This window comes from Gopherus evgoodei, unplaced genomic scaffold (genome assembly GCF_007399415.2).
Source record: "Gopherus evgoodei ecotype Sinaloan lineage unplaced genomic scaffold, rGopEvg1_v1.p scaffold_37_arrow_ctg1, whole genome shotgun sequence".
Taxonomy (NCBI): Eukaryota; Metazoa; Chordata; order Testudines; family Testudinidae; genus Gopherus; species Gopherus evgoodei.
Window position 1 is genome coordinate 1,230,912 of NW_022060049.1, and position 22,680 is coordinate 1,253,591.

The window sequence follows — 22,680 nt, forward strand, 5'->3', positions numbered from 1 at the left end:
GGCATAACCCTCTACCTAGTGGAGAAGGAGCGCTAATAACTGGTGACATCAAGAAGGCTGAGGTGTTTAATGCCTATTTTGCTTCAGTTTTCACTAAAATGGTTAATGGTGACCAGATACTCAACACAATTGATATTAACAACAAGAGGGAAGGAACACAAGCCAAAATAGGGAAAGAACAGGGTGAAAAATGTAGACAAGTTAGATGTATTCAAGTTGGGAGAGCCTGATGAAATTCATCCTGGGGTATTTCAGGAACTAGCTGAAGCAATCTCAGAACCATTAGCAATTATCTTCAAGAACTCCAGGAGGACGGGTGAGGTCCCAGAGAACTGGAGAAGGGGGAACGAGAGCACCCAAGGAATTATAGACCAGTCAGCCTAATTTTGATACCTGGAAAGATACTGGAACAAATGACTAAACAATCAGTTTTTAAGCACTTAGAGGATAGTGGGGTTAAGGAATAGCCAGAATGGATTTGTCAAGAGCAAATCATGCCAAACCAAACTAATTTCCTTCTTTGACGGGGCTTCTGGCCTAGTGGTAGGGGGGAAGCTGCAGATGTGATATATTTTGATTTTAGTGAGACTTTCGGCAGAGTCCCACATGACATTCTCATATGCAAACGAGGGAAATATGGTCTAGATGAAATTACTGTAAGGTGGGTGCACAATTAGTTGAAAGACTATACTCAGTAGTTATCAATGGTTCGCTGTCAAACTGAGAGGACGTGTCCACTGGGGTCTCACAGGGGTCAGTCCTTGGTCTGGTCCTAGTCACTATTTTCATTAATGACTTGGATAATGGAGTATGCTTAAAAATGTGTGGATGACACCACGCTGGGAGGGGTTGCAAGCACTTTGGAAGAGGGGATTAGAATTCAAAACAACTGTGACAAATTAGATAATTGGTCTGAAATCAATGAGATGAAATTCAATAAAGACATGTGCAGAGGACTATACTTAGAAAGGAAAAATCAAATGCACAACTACAGTATGGGGAAAACTGGCTAGGTGGCTTTGCAACTGAAAAGGATCTTGGGGTTATAGTGACTCACAAACTGATTATGAATCAACAGCGTGATGCAGTTGTTAAAAAGGCTAATATCATTCTGGGGTATATTAACAGGAGTGTCCTTTGTAAGACACAGAAGGAAATTGTCCCACTCTACTCGGCACTGGGGAGACCCCAGCAGGACTCCTGTGTCCAGTTCTGGGTGCCCCACTTTTGGAATGACGTGGACAAATTGGAGATAGTCCTGAGGAAAGCAACAAACATTATTAAAGGTCTAGAAAGCCTGATGTATGAGGAAAGGTTACAAAAACTGGGCAGGTTTAGTCTTAAGAAAAGAAGGTTGAGGGGCAATCTGATAGCAGTCTTCAAATATGTGAAGGGCTGTTATAAAGAGGACAGTGATCAATTGTTCTCCATGTCCACTGGAAGTAGGATAGATCTACTGGGCTTAATCTGCAACAAGAAAAATGTAGGTTCAATAACAGGAAAAACTTTCTAACTATAAGAGTAATTAAACTCTGGAACAGGGTTCAAAGGGAGATTGTGAATCCCCATCACTGGAGGTTTTTAAGAACAGGTTGGATAAAAAATCCACCTCCCTAAGCAACATAGTTACATCGATCTAACCCTCTGTGTAGACAGCTCTAGGTCCAGAAAGCTTCTACCGCCTCTTGGGGAAGTGGATTAACTACGCTGACGAGAAAGCTCTCTTCTGGTGGCATGAATGTCTTCATTAAAGAGCTACCACGGCACAACTGCACCAATACAGCGTTTTAAGTGTAGACAGGCCCTTAGAGTGGCTTAGCTGAAGTTGATTCAGATGGCTAGACCAATCTGGATTAAATGTGTCCACACAGACACTGGTGTATGTGCTCCTGCAAGCAGATCAGGCCTTTCGCTGCTGGAGGCTGCTGCATATATTGTAATATAGCTGGGAGACAGTGGCTCTGGGAGGTGCTTCATGGACGTGGACTGAGCCCTCGCCTAGGGAGCTCTCCCATTCCCAGTCACTTGGGGCTGCCCCACCCCAGTTCACCAGTTTCATTTTATTTTCCACAGGGGAGCAAAGGGAGCATGTGACAGGCCCAATCCTGTCAGTGCCCACAAATGACCCAGGTTGAGCTGCTTGCCCACTGCAGACAGCAAGGCTGTTCTCAGGGGAAGTGTATTTGCTAGATCAGGTCCCATGTGCTTTGCTGATGGATCCTCGGCAGAGAGCTTGCTCGGGCTCCCATTGGTTCAGGAGTGCAGGACTGGGCCCCTGAAAGGGATTATAACTACATGGACTGGGAGGGGAGTGCAATCTAGTGGTTAGCATGTGGACTCCTGGGCTCTTGTCCCAGCTCTGGGAAGGGAGTGATGTCTACTGTGTTAGAATGGGGTTAACAAGAGCCAGAATTCCTGGCTTCTATTCCCAGCTCTGGGAAGGGAGCAGGCTCTAGTAAATAGAGCAGAGAGGGCTGGGCTGCAGGTCTCCTAGGTTCCTTCCCTGGCTCTGGGAGGGGAGCGGTGGATGGAGTTGGGACTCCTGGGTTCTAGCCCATCTTTGAAAGGGGAGAGAGAGGGCATCGGGATGCTTCCGTTCCCCTTGACTGTTTTTTCATCAGCCAACTAGAGAGTTCATTTGTTTGCCCCCATGTGTTTGCCCTGCAGCACTGCGCTCAGCCACCAATTCACAGCCTGGGCACAGGGTGAAGGAATAAACACCCGAAAACACAAATAAAATAAGTGCTGGGCTTGGCAGGTGGGGAGCTGAGCCTGATACACAATTCCAGGCAAATAAATGCTTCCACCAAGCCCCACCGGTGCAAAGAAGATGTGGCAAAGGCCTGGCCCTGAATGCTGGAGAGCCAGGCTGTCCCCTGCACAGCACCTTCCTATGTAGCTTACTCCTCTGAGCAATGGGGAAAATAGCCCTGCCCCACGGGGTGCTGTGTTACTATAGCCCTGCCCCACAGGGTGCTGTGTTACTATAGCCCTGCCCCACGGGTGCTGGGTTCTATAGCCCTGCCCCACGGGGTGCTGTGTTACTATAGCCCTGCCCCACGGGTGCTGGATTCTATAGCCCTGCCCCACGGGGTGCTGTGTTACTATAGCCCTGCCCCACGGGGTGTTGGGTTCTATAGTCCTGCCCCATGGGGTGCTGTGTTACTATAGCCCTGCCCCACGGGGTGCTGTGTTACTATAGCCCTGCCCCACGGGTGCTGGGTTCTATAGCCCTGCCCCACGGGGTGCTGTGTTACTATAGCCCTGCCCCACGGGGTGTTGGGTTCTATAGTCCTGCCCCACGGGGTGCTGTGTTACTATAGCCCTGCCCCACGGGATGCTGTGTTACTACAGCCCTGCCCCATGGGGTGCTGGGTTCTACAGCCCTGCCTCACGAGGTGCTGGTGACTGTGCCCCTGCCCCACAGGGTGCTGGTTACTACAGCCCTGCCCCATGGGGTACTGTGTTCTATAGTCCTGCCCCACGGGGTGCTGGTTACTATAGCCCTGCCCCACATGGGGGAGGGAAACATAGGGGGATCTCTCTCACACACATGGGGGGAAGCATAGGGGGATCTCTCTCACACACACACAGCGTGGGAAGCATAGGAGGATCTCTCACACACACACGGGGGAGAACGTAGAGGGATCTCTCACACACACAGGGGGGGGGAAGCGTAGGAGATCTCTCTCTCACACACACACGGGGAGGAAGCGTAGGGGGATCTCTCTCACACACAGTGGGGGGGAACCGTAGAGGGATCTCTCTCTCTCTCTCACACTCACACACACACGGGGGGAAGCATAGGGGATCTCTCTCTCACACACACAGGATGGGAAGCGTAGGGGGATCTCTCTCTCTCTCACGCACACACATGGGGGGCAAGCATAGGGGGATCTCTCTCTCACACAGTGGGGGGGGGAACCGTAGAATGATCTCTCTCTCTCTCTCTCTCTCACACACACACACACACACACATGGGGGAAGCATAGGAGGATCTCTCTCACACATGGGGGAGCATAGGAGGATCTCTCTTTCACACCCACACACGGGGGGAGCCTAGGGGGATCTCTCTCTCTCACACGGGGGGGAAGTGTAAGGGGATCTCTCTCACACACACGGGGGACCGTAGGGGGATCTCTCTCTCACACACACGGGGGGGGGGGACCGTAGGGGGATCTCTCTCTCTCTCTCTCTCTCACACACACACACACACACGGGGGGGGGGGCACGGAGGGGATCTCTCTCTCTCTCTCTCACACACACACACACACTGGGGGGGACACGTAGGGGATCTCTCTCTCTCTCACACACACACACACACACACACACACACACACACACACACACACACACACACACACACACACACACACACACACACACATCCCGAGGCGAGGGGCCAGCCCAGCCCAGCCCGAGGCCACAGCGCCTTGGAGCTGTTCCCCGCCCTCAGCCCCTTTGTGTCTCTTCCCAGCAGAATGAAGTGGCTTTTTTCCTCCCAACACGTGCGGGCCAGACAGCAGCAGTGGGGGTCGGGTGCGTCCATCTCCCTGTACGTGTGGGGGAGCTGAGTGGATGGTTCTGCAAGAGCCCCCCATTGCTGGGGGAATGGATCTGCAGAGCCCCATGGCTGGGGGGCGGCGAGATGGGTCTACAGAGCCCTATTGCTGGGGGCGGGATGATGAGCCTGCAGAGTCCCAAGGCTAGGGGGAGGGGAGATGGGTCTACAGAGCCCCATTGCTGGGGGGATGGATCTGTAGAGACCCATGGCTGGGGGGCGGCGAGATGGGTCTACAGAGCCCCATTGCTGGGGGAATGGATCTGCAGAGACCCATGGCTGGGGGGCGGCGAGATGGGTCTACAGAGTCCCATTGCTGGGGGCGGGATGATGAGCCTGCAGAGCCCCAAGGCTAGGGGGGAGGGGAGATGGGTCTACAGAGCCCCATTGCTGGGGGAATGGATCTGTGGAGAACACCGGCTGGCTCCCAGCCTTTCGCCCCAGTGCGGGCAGGTGCTGGCACCAGGCGGGGGGCGGCTGCACGGGCGCTCCGCGGAGGGAGCCCCCCGCGCTTTTGCTCCCTCCCTGCCTAGGGCAATTACCTGCCCGCGAGCCCCGCCCCCTGCGCTGAGTGACAGCCGCCGGGATCACATGGGGGGCGGGCGCTGGACTCGCCACCTGGGAGCCGCCACGATCAGGGCCGGAGGAGGAGACGCGCCGGGGATGCGCTCGCTGCCGGCCTCTTGTGCATCAGCAGCGGGCGGGGCGCCAGCCCCCTTCCCCATGGAGCGGGGCTGCTGAGCCGGGCCATGGTGGCCGCCGCCCCCGCTGCCGCCGCGGCGATGAGGAAAAGCTTCCTGGTGCCCGAGATCAAGCCCCTGGATCAGTATGACTTCCCCCGGGCGCGCAGCGCCGCCAGCCTGGCCTGGGCGCTGGCCAAGGGCTACGGGGGCGCAGGTACCGCAGGTCGGGCGCGGGGGGGCGAAGGGAGGTACCGCGAGGGGGGCCTGAGGGGCTGGGGAGGGGTGAGGAAGGGGGGGATCGGGATTATACCGAGCTGGGGGGTAGGTCGAGCTAGAGGGGCCCTGGGATCTGGCGGGGGTTCTGCATTATAGGGGGCTTGGAGGGGGTAAGTGCAGGGAGGGCAGGTACACGGGGGGGGGCGTGGCAGTGCACCTGGGAAGAAGAGGGGGATCTGGATTATACGGGGCTGCGGGGGGGGAGGTTTTGGATTATATAGGGCTGGGAGGTAGGTACCGAGGAAGGTTCGGAGGGGGAAGCCCAGGATACAGGGGGTAGGGAGAGAAGAGGGGGTTGGATTATATGGAGTGGAGGTAGGTATGGGTCACCTACCTACCTTCCAGCCCCCATCACAGGGTGGAAGGAGGAAGAGGGCGGCTGGACAGTCCGGATTATGGGGGCAAGAGATGAGCCGTAGTCTGACGTGTGTGTGGGGAAGGGACGAGAATCCAGAATACATGGGGGAGGAGACTTGTTTTGTGGGGAATTTCCTCTTCCTTGTCCCCTTGCCTACTCTCTGTCAAATGTAGGTGACTGGCTTGGGGGTCCCTGAGGGGAGGGCCCTGACTTTCTGCCTGGCAGGAGTGGGGTGGTGGTGACCACCCCTCTGTCTGGGTTTGGCTTTGGCTTTGGGGGGATTTGGGCTCCGCTGGTCACATCCCCTGCTGTTGACAAAGGTCTCCATGCTGCTCCCTGGGGAGGGGTCCCTTGTGGGGTGGGGGAGATGTCCAATACCTCCATTCCCCACCCTGTTGCAGTGGGAGAGCACTTAGCTGCTGCAGTGGGGGTGATGGGGTCTCTTGTTGCTGGAGGGAGGGAGGAAGGGAACAGAGGAACTCCCCCAGTTCCACTCACCTGCCTGCTCTGAGCTGGGGGCAAAGAGGGGTCCTTCCCCCCCGCCATAACCCTGCCATGCCTCTTCCTAGCAGGGTCCTTGTTTCTGGGAGTGCCTGCTGTCTGGCCTGGCATCTGACTGGCTCTGTAGACGCTCAGTCCGAACAATAGGCTAGGGTTTTTGCCCTCCATCTCAGTGCCCAGAGAGGCTTTTTCTGGCCCTAGTGGGGTGTGCTGCACCAGAGAGAGGGCTGCGGTGTGTGTGCGTGTATCTGTGTAGAGGGGGTGGTGGCAAGTGTGGGTCTGTCACCTGCAGTGCAGACCCTCCCTCTCAGCAGCTGTGGCATATGAAAGGGCTGCCTGAATATTCAGGAAGATGGGGAGTGGGTTGTGTGCTGGTCTCTTTCTGCCCCCCCCCCCCCCCCCCGTCTGCAATCTGTTCCCAGGACTGCTCTGTGATTGGAGAGGGGGGATACAGAAGGGCTGGGATTTAATCTCCATGTATTTTCTCTCCCTGAGGCCCTCGGTGGGCAGGTGTCTCTCCCCCAGTGGTGGCAGGGTGGAAAGGACCTGGCGGGTGAAGGGTTTTGATTGAGGGCCGTGTTTGTTCCTCTATTTGTGTCTGATCTGGGACGGGCAGAGGGGGCTGCTGTTCCCGACACTCCCAGGGCCTTAGTTTCCAGCCCCTGGGCTCTGTATTGTCTCCTGCGGAGGCCCTTTTGTTGCAGTGGCAGGGCCTGGGTGCTGGGAGCTGTGTGGTGACGTGTGTGCATGGCTAGGTGAGCTCACACTGCTTTAACCCTCTGCTTGCTGCTGCTATGCGCCCAGGGCTGTGGACGGCTGGCTGGTGCCACGCCCCGCCCCGCCAGGCTGCGATACTGGCTGTGCCTGGTGGCCTTGGCAGGTGTCGCTGTCAGACCTTTATCTCTGTGTGATGACGTTGGAGCTGGAAAAGCCCAAAGGGGGAGGGAATTGTCCTCGCTGCTCTGGGCCACTGCCTCCAGCAATGGGGCTTCTGTAGCCTGCTCTAGCTTCTGATGTGGCCCCATGGGGAGGCAGTTGGCTTTGCAGCCTTCCAGGATGTGTCCCTGTGCCCAGGGCACCTGGCTAGTGCTGGCACCTGCCTTGGGACGTGCAGCTCAACAAAGCGTGGGCTGGCCAGACCTTCTGAGTGAGGAGTGACTGCAGACATTGCCTGTGGGGCCCAGAGACTGAATCTGGGATGAGGAGGGGTCCCCTCTGGGTGGGAGTTTCATGGAGAACCCAAATTGTCCCATCTCGTCAGTGGTGTTAGGCCTCATGTGCTGGGTGTGTGTGTGTGTGTGTGGCTCCTAGATCTAGGGTGTTTGGGCTTCTCCTGCCCTTACCCAGCACCACTACCACCTCCCCCTGTGCCCCTTTGGCAGGACAGCATGCTGCCCCCAGGCCTATGAGGAGGCCCTAGACCTAACCATGGGACTGGGATCAGTTGCCCAATAGAGTCTCCCTCCCTCTCTGTCTGTAGGGTCCCACACCAAGCTCAGTCTGACCTGATGTTCCAGGAGACCTGGGGATCAGTTTTAGGTGGTGGTAGGAAGGGGTGAGTGAACCTTCCCATTCGGGGCTCTCTGTTCCTTCAGCCCCCCAGAACAGTGTCTTCTACCTTGCTCCCCAGGCCCCATTTCCCTGAGCTCTTGACATCCCTGGCTCCCAGCCAGCTGTGGGGCTCTCCTGCCTTTGCCTGGCCTCTGATCCTCCCCAGATGTCTGGCTGGGAGCTGCTCTGTTTCACACAGAATGGGGTGGGGGCCCCCCAAACACCCTCCACATGCTGGCTGGTGGGGGAATTCCTTTCCCTTCCTAGTGCTGTGTGACTGGGAATGGGAGGGGTGGCAGAAGGAGCTGGTAGTGGGGCAGTGTCACCCCCTTGGGGTGGGTGCTTAGAGCTCTGTGTCGTAGGCACAGCCTGGTGATGAGGGAGGGAAGTCCCACTTACTAGCAGCCAGCCTGGGGGGAGGGGAGAGGTTTGGCTGAGACTGCTGACCTGGAAGTAATATGGGAGGGCTTGAAGGCAGAGCTGCAGCCAAGGCGAATGCTTGTGGACTAGGGGCTGGTGCCCTGCGTGGGCCCTTCCCTGCTAGGAGTGAGCGCTGCCAAGGCCATGAGACAATGAAGAACTAGCGGCCTGTGGCCTGCTCTGTGCGGGAGTTACTCACTGGCTCCTAGAATGCAGCTGGCTCTGGGGTGAGGCTCAGCAGTTCAGAGGAAGTGAAGGCAGGTTCTGCCCCAGCTGAGTGTTACGGGGTGTGGGGCAGGATAGAGTTGATGACAGTAGGGTCAGGGCAGGGTGCAGTGTTTGCCAACCTGGTGCTGTATGTGGAGTGAGGGAGGGGGCGCAGCTGAGAACAGGTTCCCCTTGTCCCTGCCCTTCTGTGTCACACACAAACAGCCCAAACAGGGAGGCTGCGTCATCTGCTTTGGACCCAGGCCAGGGTGGCCCTGGTGGGGCAGCACGAGGTTCAGAGTCCAGGGCCCTGCTGGGAAAGCAACTTATTTTCAGCACTGGCAATGCTGACACCTGTCAGCAGCCCTGCCGACCTGAGCTGGGAACACACGCACGGCGCCCGCTCTGCGTGCCCCAGTGCTGTCTGCAGTCCAGCACTGAGGCCTGGATGGGTTTTGGGCTGGCTGTGGAGTGAGTCAGGTCCCATCAGTGCTACAGACCAGGACTGGGTGTAACCAGTGGAGCTGGGTGGTGAGTACGCAAGGCCCTGGTAGCCACTGTTGGTGTGTATGACGGAAGTGCCTGCAGGATCTGCCTGGGGGTGTGGGGAGAGCTGTTGTGCTGGCTACTGCATGGCCTCCGCCAGCTGCCCTGCATGGATCCCTAATAAGAGAGAGTCTGTGCACCAAAGAGCTCCCAGTAAGTAAAATGTGGAGGGGAAACTGAGGCACAGAGGGCAGCTGCCCAGCAGGTCAGTAGCAGAGCTGGGAATTGAATCCTGACTCCCAGTGTGGAGCTGGAGCCACTAGACCCCACTGTGCCCAAAAGGCTGAAACTGTTCTCCCCACTCTTTCAATTAAGCATGGGTCAATGGGCCCAGGCTCCAGTGGTAGCCCCTACAAGGGTTCCTGCCTGTTAGAACTAGGGAGATTCCCATCAGCACCTGCAAACTCCCCTGGCTGCACCGAGGTGGCTGTTCAGAGATGTCACGGGCATTGCAAGACCCTGTCTGCATCCCAGAAGTCCCCTGTTGGGGCGGGGACAGCGGGGCCTGTGGGAACAGCAGGGCCTGCAGGTACCAGGCCTGGAACACAAGTTCGTTGACATGTTGATGTCTGGTGCTGGTGTTGCTGCCTGTGTTGACGAGTCCTGACAGGATCCTGGCCCAGCTGCTCCAACGCCATGTTCAAACCTGGTGATTCGGGCAGGGGTGGGGACTCCTGGCTGCTGAATTCCTGTGGTGGGAAGGCTGGGAAGGGAAGCAAGCCAGTTTCAGCTATGATCTGGGCAGGCTGGGATTGCCAGGATGGGGTGCCTGGGTATGTGTGCATGTCCCACCCCAGAGCCAATCTGCCCCCGATCACACTGACCCTTGGACTGCCTAATCCAGCTGCGTCCCTTGATACCTGTTGTACCCCCTCCGCCCAACACACACACTGTCTGCGGGGGGGAGTTCCTGCTGAGCCGCTCTAGAGAGCTGTGCTGAGGGAGACTCTAGCACATGCTGGAGGGAGGGGGGTGGTGGAGGCGGGGTGCAGGGAGACTATGGCATGGGCCAGTCCATTTGGGGCACTGACAATGGAGGTGAGTATCTCTGTAACCCACATCCCCTCCCCCACATTGTCTGCCTCCTTTGGGGGTGGGAACAGGGGCTTCTGAGTACCTTCTCAGTGCAAAGGGACAGAGGCCAGTGGGGGAAAGCTCCCACTGCCCCTATAGCTACCCCAGCATGGTGTCTATGGCTGGGGTCTGCTGACCCTTTGCTGTCTCTGCCTTGCCCAACCTGGAGAAGGGCTGTGGTGAGGGAGAGGTAGCCCCTGACTCCCTCACCTCGGGGCTGCTACTCATCAATGAAGACAGGTCACTGATTCAGAGTGATCTGGATTGCTTGGTAAACTGGGCGCGCACAGAAAATCTGCCTTTTAATCTGGTGAAATGTAAACGTAGGCACCTAGGGACAGATTGCGTAGGCCAGACTTACAGGATAGGGGTTCTGGGAAGCAGTGACTGGGGGTCGTGGTGAATTATCTGCTGAACATGAGCCCCCAGTGTGATGCTGTGGCCCAAAAGGCTAATGTGATCCTGGGATACATAAATGGGAATCTTGAGTAGGAGTTGAGAGGTTATTTTACCTCCATTTGGCACTGGTGTGACAGCTGCTGGAATCCTGTGTCCAGCTCTGGTGCCCACAATTCAAGATGGGTGTTGGTAAATTGGAGAGGGGTCAGAGAAGAGCCACGAGAATGATTAAAGGATTAGAAAGCTGCCTTAGACTGAGCTCTTTGAGTCTGTCACTCCATTCAGCTTAACAAAGAGAAGGTTAAGGGGTGATTTGATCAGTCTACGAGAAACTACATGGGCAAAACTATTTAATACTGGGCTCTTCAGCCTTGCAGACAAAGGTCTAACCCAATCCAAAGAGTAGAAGTTGAAGCCAGACGCATTGAGGGTGGAGGTAAGGTGTACGTTTTTAATGGCGTGAGTAACTAGCTGTTGGCACAGTTTATGGAGGGTTGTGGTGGATTCTCCATCACTGACTAGTTTTAGGTGAAGATTGGAGTTTTTTCTAAAAGCTCTGCTCTAGGAATTAGCTTGGGGCCTCTGGCCTGTGCTGTACAGGAAATCCCGATGGTCCTTCATTCCCTTGTGATGTCCCAGTGCCCTGGTAATGGCTGCAGCAGTTCATTCTGGGATCCTAGATCTCCAGTGGAGAGCAGGGCTTCAGGGTACCTCCCCAATGGGAAACGCTGCCCTTCTCTACCAGGGAGGCTCTGGACCCACAGTGGGCCCATGTCCCTCCCCACCTCCCCCAGGTGCAGGGTCTGGGGCTCCCCACAGTGGTCCAGACTCCCTAAGTGGCTCTTACTACTGCCCAACTCTGGCCAGGCCAGAAGCCAAGAATGGGGCCTCTGGCAGGAAGAGGAAGAGCAGGGGGTGGGGCCTCATGGCAATGGGTGGCAAAAACCTACCTCAGGTCCTCCACCCCACCAGGAAGAGGCTGGTGCTGCCCCTGAGCATCAGGCAGGTGCAGAGTGGCTCCACAGGGAATCTGGGACAAATGCTGTCCAAGAGTCATTTAGCCCAAGGCCAGGACTTGAAATGTACAGGACTGTCTTGCCCCATTAGGGATGGGCAGTCCCCTTATTTGGAGCCGGTCTGGGACCCCACTGGGGGCAGCTGTGCAGGCTGTGGAGTGGCTTGTTGCAGCTTCTTGCCTAGTGTAGACAGGCTCTGTCAGCCTCATCTCTCAGCATTTCCCTGTCTCAGGCTGCTGGCTCTTGGGAGTCAGGGTCTCGAGGGCTGCAGGATGCCGGCTTCTTGGCAATGACCTCGTTGTGGGCGGGTGGAGGAATGGAGAGCCACTCTGCCTATATTTTTTTCTCTAATCCTGGCTGGTCAGCCATGTGCAACAGCTCTCAGCTAGTCCTGGTGCTGCCTTAACCCTTGGGCCTCCTTGGCCACTGTGCCCTCCCGCCTCTGGTTGCCCACACCTCCTATTTGCTGGAGCCACCTCCAGTTCTTGGTTCCCAGCTGCTGCCCCCACTCCTAGCACAGCCTGCTGGTTCCTGCAGCCTGAGCTCCCAGCTCTGAGCAGGCCCTGCTGGGAGGTGGGGGTAGCGAGTGCCTTCTCCTTTCCCAGCCCCATGTCTGGACTGTGCCAGCCCACCCCAGCTTGGGAGATTTCCTTCCTGATCCCCTCCCCCTTCACTGAGGCTCAGCTGATGCCCTGATACACTGGAGTCAGGAAGGATGTGTCCCTTTCTTACCTCAGCTAACATCGTTCCAGACACTCATGTGCTGCATGGACTACAGGCCCCAGCAGGCCCTGCTGCACCTGGCCATGAGCCATCAGGCTGCACGGCGTGTTGGGACCCGTTGTCTCCAGGGGCCAGGCCCCTCCCTTGGAGCTGAGTTTCAAGCCTGGCTCCTGCCAAGCGGCTGCGTGTCTCACATCATGTGCACCTGTGCAGGCCCCCAGTCTCATGCCGGGTTCCTCAGACACCTGCACACGCCTCCTGTGGGGCGGAGAAGCTGGCATCTCATGGGGAAGCTGTTCTGGGAGGTGTTCTGGCTTTGTCTAGTGGGTTAGAGTGGGGGGCTGGGAGTTAGGCATATATCTAAACACCCCCTCTGTGCTGGTCTCCCAGTCAGTTACCATTATCCCCATTTCAGCACCCAAGGACTGGCCTGATGATGGTGGGTGCAGTGGGATAGGGGCCTCTTGGGTGCTAGGGGGAATGAAAGGGGCTGCTGGTGTCCTGTGGGAGGCTGCTGCTTTCCTGGCCGGGGCATGGAGGCTGTGCTATGCCCATCCTGCTCGGTGCCCCATTACCAGCCAGTCCTGTCTGTGCTTGCGTTTGGGGCCCCTGGCTGCGCACGCTGCTGAAACGGTGTTAGCTGATTGACCGGGAAAGTCACACAATAGCATTCCCAATGCCTGATTGGATGAGTGTGCAAGCATTCCCACTGTGAAGCTGGTGGCATGTCCTGGGTGCAGGTGCTGTGTGGGTCTCCCTGCCACTGGCGTGCCCTATGAGTGACTAGACCAGCAGCTGAGCATGGGATGCAGTACGGTCTGTGCCCTTCCCTGAGGCCTGGCTGTGGAGATGGGGGCAACATGTAGGTCAAGAATCCCCCTTGGCAGCAATGCTCCCGGCCCCAGGATTGGGGCCTTTCTCTGGGCCTGGCCGCACACGAGGCACTGACACCTCTGGAGCAGGAACACGGGCTGCCATCTCCAGGACATGGCCAGGGGCTGGCCCTGAGTTGCTGGGAGGGTGCGTGCAGGGGCCTTCATGTCCTGTGCAGCTCTGCCTGGTGGCGTGCACAGCGTGGGCTCTTATTTGGTGATGTAGATATGCTGCGGCAGTGGCTGCAGGTCCCAGTGCTTTGGCAGCTAGGGTGAGCCAGAGGGAGAAGGGGGAAGACAAGTCTGTGGGTGTCTGCTTGTGCCAGTGCCTCCTGCCCCATGTGTGGGGACCCTCAGGGGGGTGCCCAGTGGTGATAGACTCTAGGAGTTCAATCTAGTTAAACAATGAGAAGGTTAAGGTGGGTGACTCGATCCCACTCTGAGTTCTTATGTGGGGAACAGCTGTTGGCTGAGGGGCTCATCCGTCTAGCAGATAAAGGCCTTTCCTGAGCCAGGCTGAAGTGGGACAAGTTCAGCCTGGGAATAAGGTGCATGTTTTTTACCAGGGAGGGACCAGCTCCCCCAGGGTGTGGGGGATTCTCTGTCGCTTGCTGGCTGTTACAGCAAGACTAGCACTTTCTCTTTCCATCCTGCTCTAGCCTGCGGGGGAATGAACTGGGCGGGCTATCGGGGAGGTGGGACTGGATGGCCACAGTGGTCCCTTCTGGCCTTGGAGCCTATCGGCCTCCTCCAGCTGTGGGAGCCTGGTGGACGCTCTGCAGGGATCCCTGACAGCAGGCCCCAGGGGCTGGGCCCAGCTTCGGGCATACACTGGGGACTGTGTCCCCGCCTCATGGTCTCCAGGAGGCCGGGTGGCACTGTGCCCTGGTCCCAGCTTCCACTGCAGGCTGGCCCAGCCTGGGGATTCTGCAGATGAGGCTAGTGTGCCCTGGGTTGGTGCCTGAGAGGAGCTGGGGCCTTGGAGACTGTTACACCCACATCCACTCCAGGATTCCCTCCCGCTGCTCAGAGCAGTTCTGCCCACGCCCCCTGCTCCCGCAGCAGAGAGCGGGTGTTTGGGGTGCTGGGAGTGCTCTGTGTGGGGTGAGGGCAGTATCCGGCCCAGTTCCCCGGCTCCCACCTCTGGGCAGCTGAACGTGCGTGGCTCCCCTCTGTATGCCTGGCAGGCTGGGGGAGGGGCTGCCTCCCAGCTGTGCTTATCCAAGATAAAGCCGGGCAGGCTCCCTGGGGACGAGGGAGGCCTGGCGCCCACCCAGCACTGCCGCGTGCTCCTCACAGCCTTGCCCAGATAAGCGGCTCAGGCAGTGGGGTGGGATTAGCTCACTGGCTTGCATCGCCAGAGCTGGTAGCACCAGCATGGAGCTCCCGGTGCAGGGAGGCAGCTGCCTCTGGGGTGGGATGTGGCAGCTGCCCAGCTGTTTGGGACCTTCCTCCACCCCCTGCCCTAGTGGCAGGGGGCAGGGCTCCCAGAGAACCCAGGAGTCCTAACTCCCCAGGATTGGACCCTTGTGTCTTTCCTGCTGTTGGCAGCTCCACACTAATCTCTTGGTGGCTGTTACTGGAGCCGCGCAGCTAGTGGATTCCTGCTGAGGTCAGCATAGGGAACTACTGGCCAGTCACCCCAAGGGGCAGGAGCAGGGCTGCGCACTCCAGCCCCCCAGCTCTGTCAGAGGCCCTTTGTGTTGATTCCTGCCACTCACCCTCCCTTTGCACCCAGCCTCAGTGGGGTCCCGGGGGCTGTGGGTCAGGGCATGTTGCTGTGGCTGTTCCAGGTCTGTTCTTCCCCAGAGGCTGCCCTTCACCACTCTGCCCCCCTGAGCTGGGCTCTGCCAATCTCAAACATCAGGAGCTGCTTGGGAACCAGTGTCTGAGCCCTGCAGCCCCCCACTATCCCAGCCAGGGCCCCTTAATCCAGTCTGCTCCTTCCTCCTGTCAGTCCTGTACACAGTTCCTTTGCTCCAGAGCAGAGATACTGCTGTGGGGCGTGTGAGGTGCAGTGATGTGCTAAACTGGGGCCACGTAACAATGCCTGGGGGGCTGGGGTGTCTGCACCCACACTCACCCCCACCCCGTCCTGGGATCTGGCTGTTCCCAGCGTCGGGTGCTGGAGGGGCAGGCGGGTGTCGTGGGCACAGTGCCACAGGGGGCGTGGTGTCTCCGTGCTGGAGACGCAAGTCCTGTGTGCAGCAGGGACTCTGTCGTCAGGTGATTCTGACTCAACCGTGTGGGCTGCTCCACCTGTTCCCTGGGGGTGGGGGGCACTCTCCCTGCTCAGGAATGTCCGTCCCCCCCGTGTGTGTGCGTGCACGTGGTGGTGTGGGAGCTGGTGCGCAAATCTCATGTTTTCTGCATAGAAAACAGCATCAAGAGGGCCCATCTCTTCCTGCCCCTTTGTGTGGGCAGGAGAGGGGACTGTAAGGGGTGTGTGCGTCCTGCCCCCCTTATGGTACCTTGGACATAAATGTCGGGGTCATTAGCAGTAAGTGGGGCAGAGCCAGGGAGAGAACCCGGGAGTCCTGACACCCAGCTCCCCTGCTCTAATCCATTAGATCCCACTCCCCTCCCAGAGCTGGCAGTGAAACCCAGGAGTCCTGGCTCCCAGGCTGCCCTATTGCTGAAGCTGGTGGGAGCTGTGGCTCTATCTGGGTTATTGATCAGTCCCATTCCCCCTAATATGGGCCTGGTGTTTCTGTGCCCGGCCGTGATCCCCCTGCCCCAGTAGCCATCTGTGGTGGTGGGCTGGCACAGTGACCTCTGCACCCAGGTTCCATTAGTCCCAATGGATCTGTTCTGGCTGAATTCCCTCCGCACCTTGGTGAGCCTGGGGTGAGCGAGCCCCCTCCCTGCTGCTCTCCAGCCAGCAGCCCTCCCAGAAGGGAATGGGGTTTGTGGTGCTGCCTCCCTGGAAACTGTACCCCCAGTAAGTTTCCCTGGCTCCAGGATCTGTCCTGCGAGTTCCCAGTGTGGGGCTGTGGGATGTCACAAACAAGTCTGCTGAGGCTGGGCCAGGAACAGCTGGCTTGGCCGGTTTCCCTTCCACCTTAATGGCTCCTGCCTGGGGATTATGTTGCAGGAGGTGTGTGAGCATCCTGGCACCCCATCTCTTTGGGGGGGGGGGGACTCATGGTGTGGGAGAGCCAAGTGGTGCCTTCACTGGGGGTGCCCATGGCAGAATGGGTAGGGGTTCCAGGCAGGAGCACCTGGAATGCATGTGTCATCATGGCAAAGATTAATCCCTGAGTGCTGCATGGGATGGGGGCATTGTACCAGCTCCATGGCCAGCAAGGGAGGGCACCCCAAAGTGCCCCAGATCAGGCTGGTGCAAAGGGATTGTTCCTAGCAGCTGTGGGGCCTCCTCGGAAGGTAACTGGCTGCTGCTTCTGCCTGCCCTCTGGGGCACTCTGCTAGAAGGGGCTAGGGGTGCTGGCTCGGTCCTGCTGTTGGGGATGGGGTGGCACTAGACTCTGGAATTGGTGCCTCCAGCTACCCCCCAGCAATGGCTGGGAGCTCTTGGCTCCCTCATGGCCCGCCATACTGAGATCCAAGATGGTAGCACATGTAAGTGTTTGAGTTGAACTCATGTCTGGGGGGTAGCAGTACAGAGCACTGCCTGCTCTCCCCCCCCCCACACCCACCCACCCAGGAGCAGAGTGGGAGGCTGGGCCAGTGCAGGGAAGTGGGTCGCAGCCCCTCCTCAGAGAGCTTGCTGCCTGTCACTGGGTCCCAGGTGAGCCTGTCTGTTTTGGTGGAGCCCCTCTTGTGGTGACTGGGACAGTGACTGGGCTGGCAGTGGGAGGGCTGGAGCAGCCCAGTGGTGTCAGTGCCCCTGCACTGCTAGTGGGGATTCTCCCGTAGCTGGGTGGCAGGGATCCAGTCTGGCAGAGTGTGGAGTGGGTTCCACCTCAGCCAGTCTGCCGCATCGCGTCATCTCTGTGCTCAGACGCAGCGCACAGAGGGAGGTTGGAGGCCATGCCGGGGAGGCAGGTGATGTTAGGGAGGTCTTGTGTAGCTATGAGGTCTTTGGTTAGTGATCCACCCTTCTTCCCTGCCACAGCGCAGGGGTCAACTACATGGGGGTGGGAGTGGGCTGGCACTGCAGGGGTTAATGGAGGGGAAGAGGTCAATGACTGTTGCACAGGAGATGAGATATGGGGAGTCTGGAGCTGTGTGGGGTGGGGAGGAGAGTTATGGAGGGGAAGCGGCTGGGTGGGAGGCTCTGAGCCCTGGCTGGTCCTGTCAGCACTGCTCTGAGGGATTGGGATGAGGGGACAGAGAGGGCTGGGAGGGTTCTGGGCTCCCAGGTGCAAGTGCAGGGATCCCCTAGGGTCAGGGAGTGAAGGAAGCTGGATGGGCCACAGCTGGGACCCTCCCTGTTCCAGCTCCAAGCCCAGGAGGCCATGTTTGTGAGGTCCCAGCACAAACCCAAGCTGGGCCGTGGCCTAGCCAGCTACCCTAGAGCCACTGAGTGCCTGGCTACCCTCACCAGTCCATGGACAGTGGTGGGGGCTGGAGAGGGACAGGGCCCTTCCCAGGCCATGGACATGGGGGGGTGGGGGGAAGCAGGGCTGTCTGCAGCCTCTCCTGGCTGCTGTTTGAGGGGAAGCCAAAAACCCTGGTTGTCCTGGGGTTCCCTGCTGCTGGAGAGGCTGGCTGGGGTGTGGGTGCACTCTGGGTGGGGGGTTGCGAGAGTGGGGGTCATCCCCCTGTGCTCTGTCTCATGCTGACTGCTATGCCCCTCCTGCCCCTGGGAATGACCCCCCTCATCCCGATGCACCTGCCCACCCCTCCCCATGCCTGGGAACCCTGTTGGCTCCATCTGCCTCCACATGACGCCCTGGCAGCTCTCGGCGAGGGAGGCAGCAGGGCCATGGCCTGTGGGAAGACGTGTCGGCCCCTGCTTCTCATACTCCAGGACATGTCTGTACAGGCGCCACGTGGGAGGGGGGGGACAGCTCCTGTCTGGGAGCTGGGAATCGGTGGGGGCCAGGCTTGCTGCTGTGGGGTCCCACAGGGGCTGGGGGTCCCCTTCTCCAGCACTGACTGACTGGGAAAATCTGTTCCTTCTCCAGAGTCCCTATAGGGGGAATGTATCACAGGGGGACTTTTGGGGCTTGGTGAGTGGGGGGCTCAGAGTGGGGCTGTGGAGGGAAAGGGGGCCATGGGAATTGGGGGGGGGGGCTTGGAGGAGGTCATGGGGATTCAAGAGTCTATGAATGGGGTGGACCGTTTGGGACATGGGGAGCTGTTGGGGGATAGTTAGTGAGGTGTTCTGGGTGAATGGGGAGCCATGGGAGATCTGTGGGGATTCTGGGTGAGTGAGGGCCCCCCTCAGCAGCTCCTCAGCCCCTTCTTCTTGCAGAGAATGTGCCAGAGGAGCTGCGTGACCCCTTCTACACAGACCAGTACGAGCAGGAGCACATCAAGCCTCCCGTGACGCGCCTGCTGCTCTCCTCAGACATTTACTGCCGAGCCTGCTGTCAGGTGCTGCCCCCTGACGATGTGACCGTGCCTGCCCCCAAGGACAATGCTGCCCTGCTGGCGCTGCTGGGGCGCCGTGGCCTGGCCCCCACCTACCAGGATAAGACCGTCAAGGAGGCCGACCTGCGCCAGAAACCCATCAAGATGGTAAGGCCAGGTGGAGTGACTGTCTGATGACTGCTTCAGGGGTGCACGTTCCAGTGCAGTAATTAGGGGAGGTCTCTGCCTAGGGTCCTCCAAACAGCTTTGGGGGGTGCGGGGGGGAGCTTCCAGACTGCCCGTTGCCCCTGGGATGTCTCCCTGTGTGCGGGTATGTCCTGTCCAGGGATCTTTCTATGTATTGTGGAGAGAGAGCCTCTGCTGCGGGGTGTCCTGTGGTGCCAGGTGCTTGGATACCCAGGACAGTGCATGGCTGTGGGAGGTGCCCAGTGGGGCCTTGGCTGGCCGAGGGTAGGGGGGTGCTTGGGGCCCAGGCTCAGCGTTGGAAGGTGGAAGGGGCAGATGCTGCCACGGCAGGGAGTGGGAGCTGTGGTGCCCCCTGGAATAGGCTTCTTATGAGGAAGGGCATGAGCCTAGCACTGGGGGAGGCTGATGCATTTTTTGTGGGGAGGGAGCAGGCACCCTGGATTGGGCAGGTCTGCCCTCCCCGCCCATCTTGGCTGCCGCCTCTCCCTGCAGGCACTGGGCACAGGCCTGGAAAGTACATTGGTGTCAGGGTGGGGCCTTTACGAGCTGGGATCCTGGCTGGCACCTGAACCACCATTGGGGGCGGGAGGGGGGGCTATCTGCAGGCTAGGTTCTGAGCTGGGGGCCTGTCAGCTGTGTGTGCTGGGCGGGACTTTCAAACCCAGAGAGGGGCCCCCTCCCCTCCTCAGGCTGGGCCAGGTTGCTGGGTGTCCAGGTGTAAAAGGCAGAGGGGGCTGGTGCCCTGTGTGAGGTTAATGCTGTCTTGAGTGGGGGGTTGCTATTTGTGGGTGATCTCCGGTGTGTGGGGTTGGGCCTATGAGCACAGGGCTCCTGACTGGAGGCCCCAAGGTGGCACTAGCTAGGGGCTCTGAGAAGTCGGGTCAGCTCTGCCGGGAGCAGCTGTTGTCTGGGCTGGATAAGTCCCACAGGCTGCGGGGGGTGGGGGCGAGGGTCTTACCAGCCTGCTTAAATCCAGCGGTGATCTTGGCAGCAGGGGGTCTGCTCCTGTAGCCTGGAGATTATAAACGTGCCTGTGTGGGGTGGTTAAGGGCCCAGCTGTTGGTGTGGCTGAGCTGTGCTTGGATTGCTATTAATGCCGCCCTGGTGATTGGGCTGTAAGGCTCTGGCTCAGGCTGGGAGTGGGGTGGGTGTGCTATATATTGAGAGCCATGGCTGGTTCAGAGCCCTGGGGGGGGCATCCATGCAGGGCACAGCGAGGGCACAACCCAGTTCTCTGGGCCACACATGGCTCTGGGTGGAGGTGGGGGGGGAATCACAGCCATGTGGCAGGCTCTCTTGTGTGCCCCCAGCAGGGTGCCTTGGTAGCTGGGCTACCCTGGGAGGGTGTGGGTGGCACTCAGTGGCAGCACCGAGTCATGGGCTCCCTGTGCCTGTCTCGAGGCCTGATGCCCCAGGGAGCTGGCTCTGGGACCTGCAGCCCTGCAGATGGGGGTGGACAGCCTGGAGGAGCTGGAGTATGAGCGGGGGGACACTGGGCCCTTTTTGGCTTCTCCTCTGTGCTGAAGGGGAGCAGACAATGGGGATTAGAGGGTCCCAGCTGTCTAGCCCAGCCTCTAGGGGTGCTATCAGGGCATGAAGCTGCCATGAGTGTCCAAGTCCTGCCTGGCTTAGGCTCCGTGGCTGTGGGGAGGGAGAATGACTCCCTCCAATCCCGGCTGCTGTGCCAGCTGGCCAGGCTGTCCCAGGGTCCTGCACCCTGGCCTGGTTCCCCATCCCTGTCAGAGCAGTACCTGATCCCCATCCTCACGGGAGCCTTGCTAGGCCCCTGCTGCCATGGTGCTGTAATCCCCATCCCTAAATCCCACAGGGCTGGGGGAGCCAGTCTGCCCAGCAAGACTGCAGTGGTCTGTCATCCCCCCGCACTGCATAGCCTAGGCTAGAGACAGCATTGGCCTGGTGGCCCTGGCTGTGAGTGTCCTTCTAGCGCAGACTTTCCACCTCTGCCACGGCAATCATGCATCTGGCCTGGTCCCTGGTGGTTGATGCTGGCCAGTTACAGACCTCGTACTGGCAGGGGGCTCTCTTATCTTGCATGGGAGGAAATTCTCTCCCTGTTGGGGACTCAGCTGGAGGTTGGGGCTGGGGCTGCCTTAAGTGGGTGTGATGGTTTATGACCTTTGTGAGCATCTGCCCCATCTAATGGAGCTGCCATTGTCCCACTACTCATAGAAAACATCTAGCTCCTTCTCTGACACCCCTTGAGATCCAGTAGCAGGCAGTTCTGCAGGCTAACTGGGGCTGATCTCTAATATCCAGCTGGTGTTTCCTCTAGTCAGCCTACTCAAATTCCTGTCACAAAAGTCCCTTCTTCCCACCCCCCTGGTCTGTCTAGGTCCATCTAGGCCAGGGAAGACTGAGAGCCTAACCCCTTAGCCTACACAAAAGAAACCCTTCTTGGGCTGCCTTCTTGAGGAAGGCGAGTGCTCCTTGTGCCCTCCACTGCCTGTTCCACGCTCCGTGGTTCTACCCTTGGCAGCCCCTTAGGCGATACTGGCATAACACCCCCAATTTGCCCCTGCCCAGCCCAGGCCTGGCTAATGGGATTCTTCCCCCAACAGGGGGTTTCTGGGCAGGCTCCGTCTGGCACAGTTCTCCAGGGAGCCTGACCTGAGCTGCACCTTGTGTCTGGGATCTACACCCTCCTGGGTGGGGGATGAGGGCCGTACTATCTGTCCAGATACGAATAGGGGAGCCCAGTGCACACTGGAGTCTCTAGGCGCGGTGTGGGCTCTATCACACCCAGGCTGGTGCCCGTGCCCTGGCCTATGGGGGATGGGCTCATTTAATGATTGACGAGCGGCTGTGTTAGGCAACAGCCAGCCGGATCCCTTACAGGCTGTGGCCGTGGGGGAGCTGGGAGCTCTGGTACCAGGGTCAGAGCTATGCTAATCAGGTTAAACATTAGCCACGATGGGATGCCAGGGGATCTGTGCAGGGATAATTGGCTTGTGGGAGGATCCTATTACCCTTGTCTGCAGAGGCGAGGGGGCTGGGACCCTGCTCCTGGGGCACATGGTTTCCTCTACCTGAGGTCTGTGTCACTGGCATGAACCCTGGGACCCTGTCAGCCCAGCCGTGGCCTCCCTCCCCTCTCTCTTACAGGTTCATATTAATGGCTCCAGCTGGCTCATCGAACAGCTGCCATGGTGCTGGGGAGCCCTGTTGCCCTCAGCCCTGCCCTCCCCGCCCCCAGGCTCTGCTTTCACCATTAGCTCCTGAGAATGTAGCCCCAGGCTCCCTTTGCTCCAATGAGGGGTAGGGTGGATTCATGTCTTGGTCAGTCCCTGCCAGGTTATGGGGAAGCTGCCTCCACTCTGAGGGGGCCCAGTGGGAGTCTCACCTAGTCGGGCTGGGAGTGTTGCCCTCCTGGGGAGGGAGAAGAGTCACTAGTTGAGGGGGAAACTGAGGCACAGAGGCTGATGGGGTTTACCTGAGGGGACACAGCCAGTCAGGGGCAGAACCCAGTCTTGACTCCCCTGCTCCATCCCTCTGGCTCTTAGAGTATTTCTGTTTTGCTTCCCTCTTTGGGCTGGGGTGCATGTCCTACCCTCTGACTGTGGGCAGTGCCTATGGGGTGAACTTTGGGGGCTGCCCTAGCTGTGGGAGTGGAGGCCCTGTGGCTAGCAATGGGCCTGGTGTAGGGCCTGTTCAAATACCAAGGGTCTCTGCTAACGACTCGCTGGCCAAGCTGAACCTGCGGTGTACCAGTGTTGGGGTCAAGGGCTGCTTCTGTGATGGTCGGGGGCGGTGTACCTCCCGTACTCATCCAAAACCCTCTTTTCCCCCG

At 58.7% G+C, this 22,680-nt stretch overlaps 1 protein-coding gene across 6 annotated transcripts in view; it reads left to right on the plus strand.

Annotated features, from left to right (window-relative positions):
* Positions 1 to 5,195: 5,195 nt before the first annotated feature.
* The window catches only part of CAMSAP3 (calmodulin regulated spectrin associated protein family member 3), a 36,263-nt gene continuing 18,778 nt past the window's right edge, over positions 5,196 to 22,680 (plus strand). For all 6 annotated transcript variants that reach the window (XM_030545527.1, XM_030545528.1, XM_030545531.1 and 3 more), the window contains exons 1-2: positions 5,196 to 5,458; positions 18,568 to 18,833. In XM_030545527.1, coding sequence (XP_030401387.1) covers positions 5,311 to 5,458; positions 18,568 to 18,833 — 414 coding nt within the window. In that variant the 5' untranslated portion in view covers positions 5,196 to 5,310. The remainder of the gene's footprint in view (positions 5,459 to 18,567; positions 18,834 to 22,680) is intronic.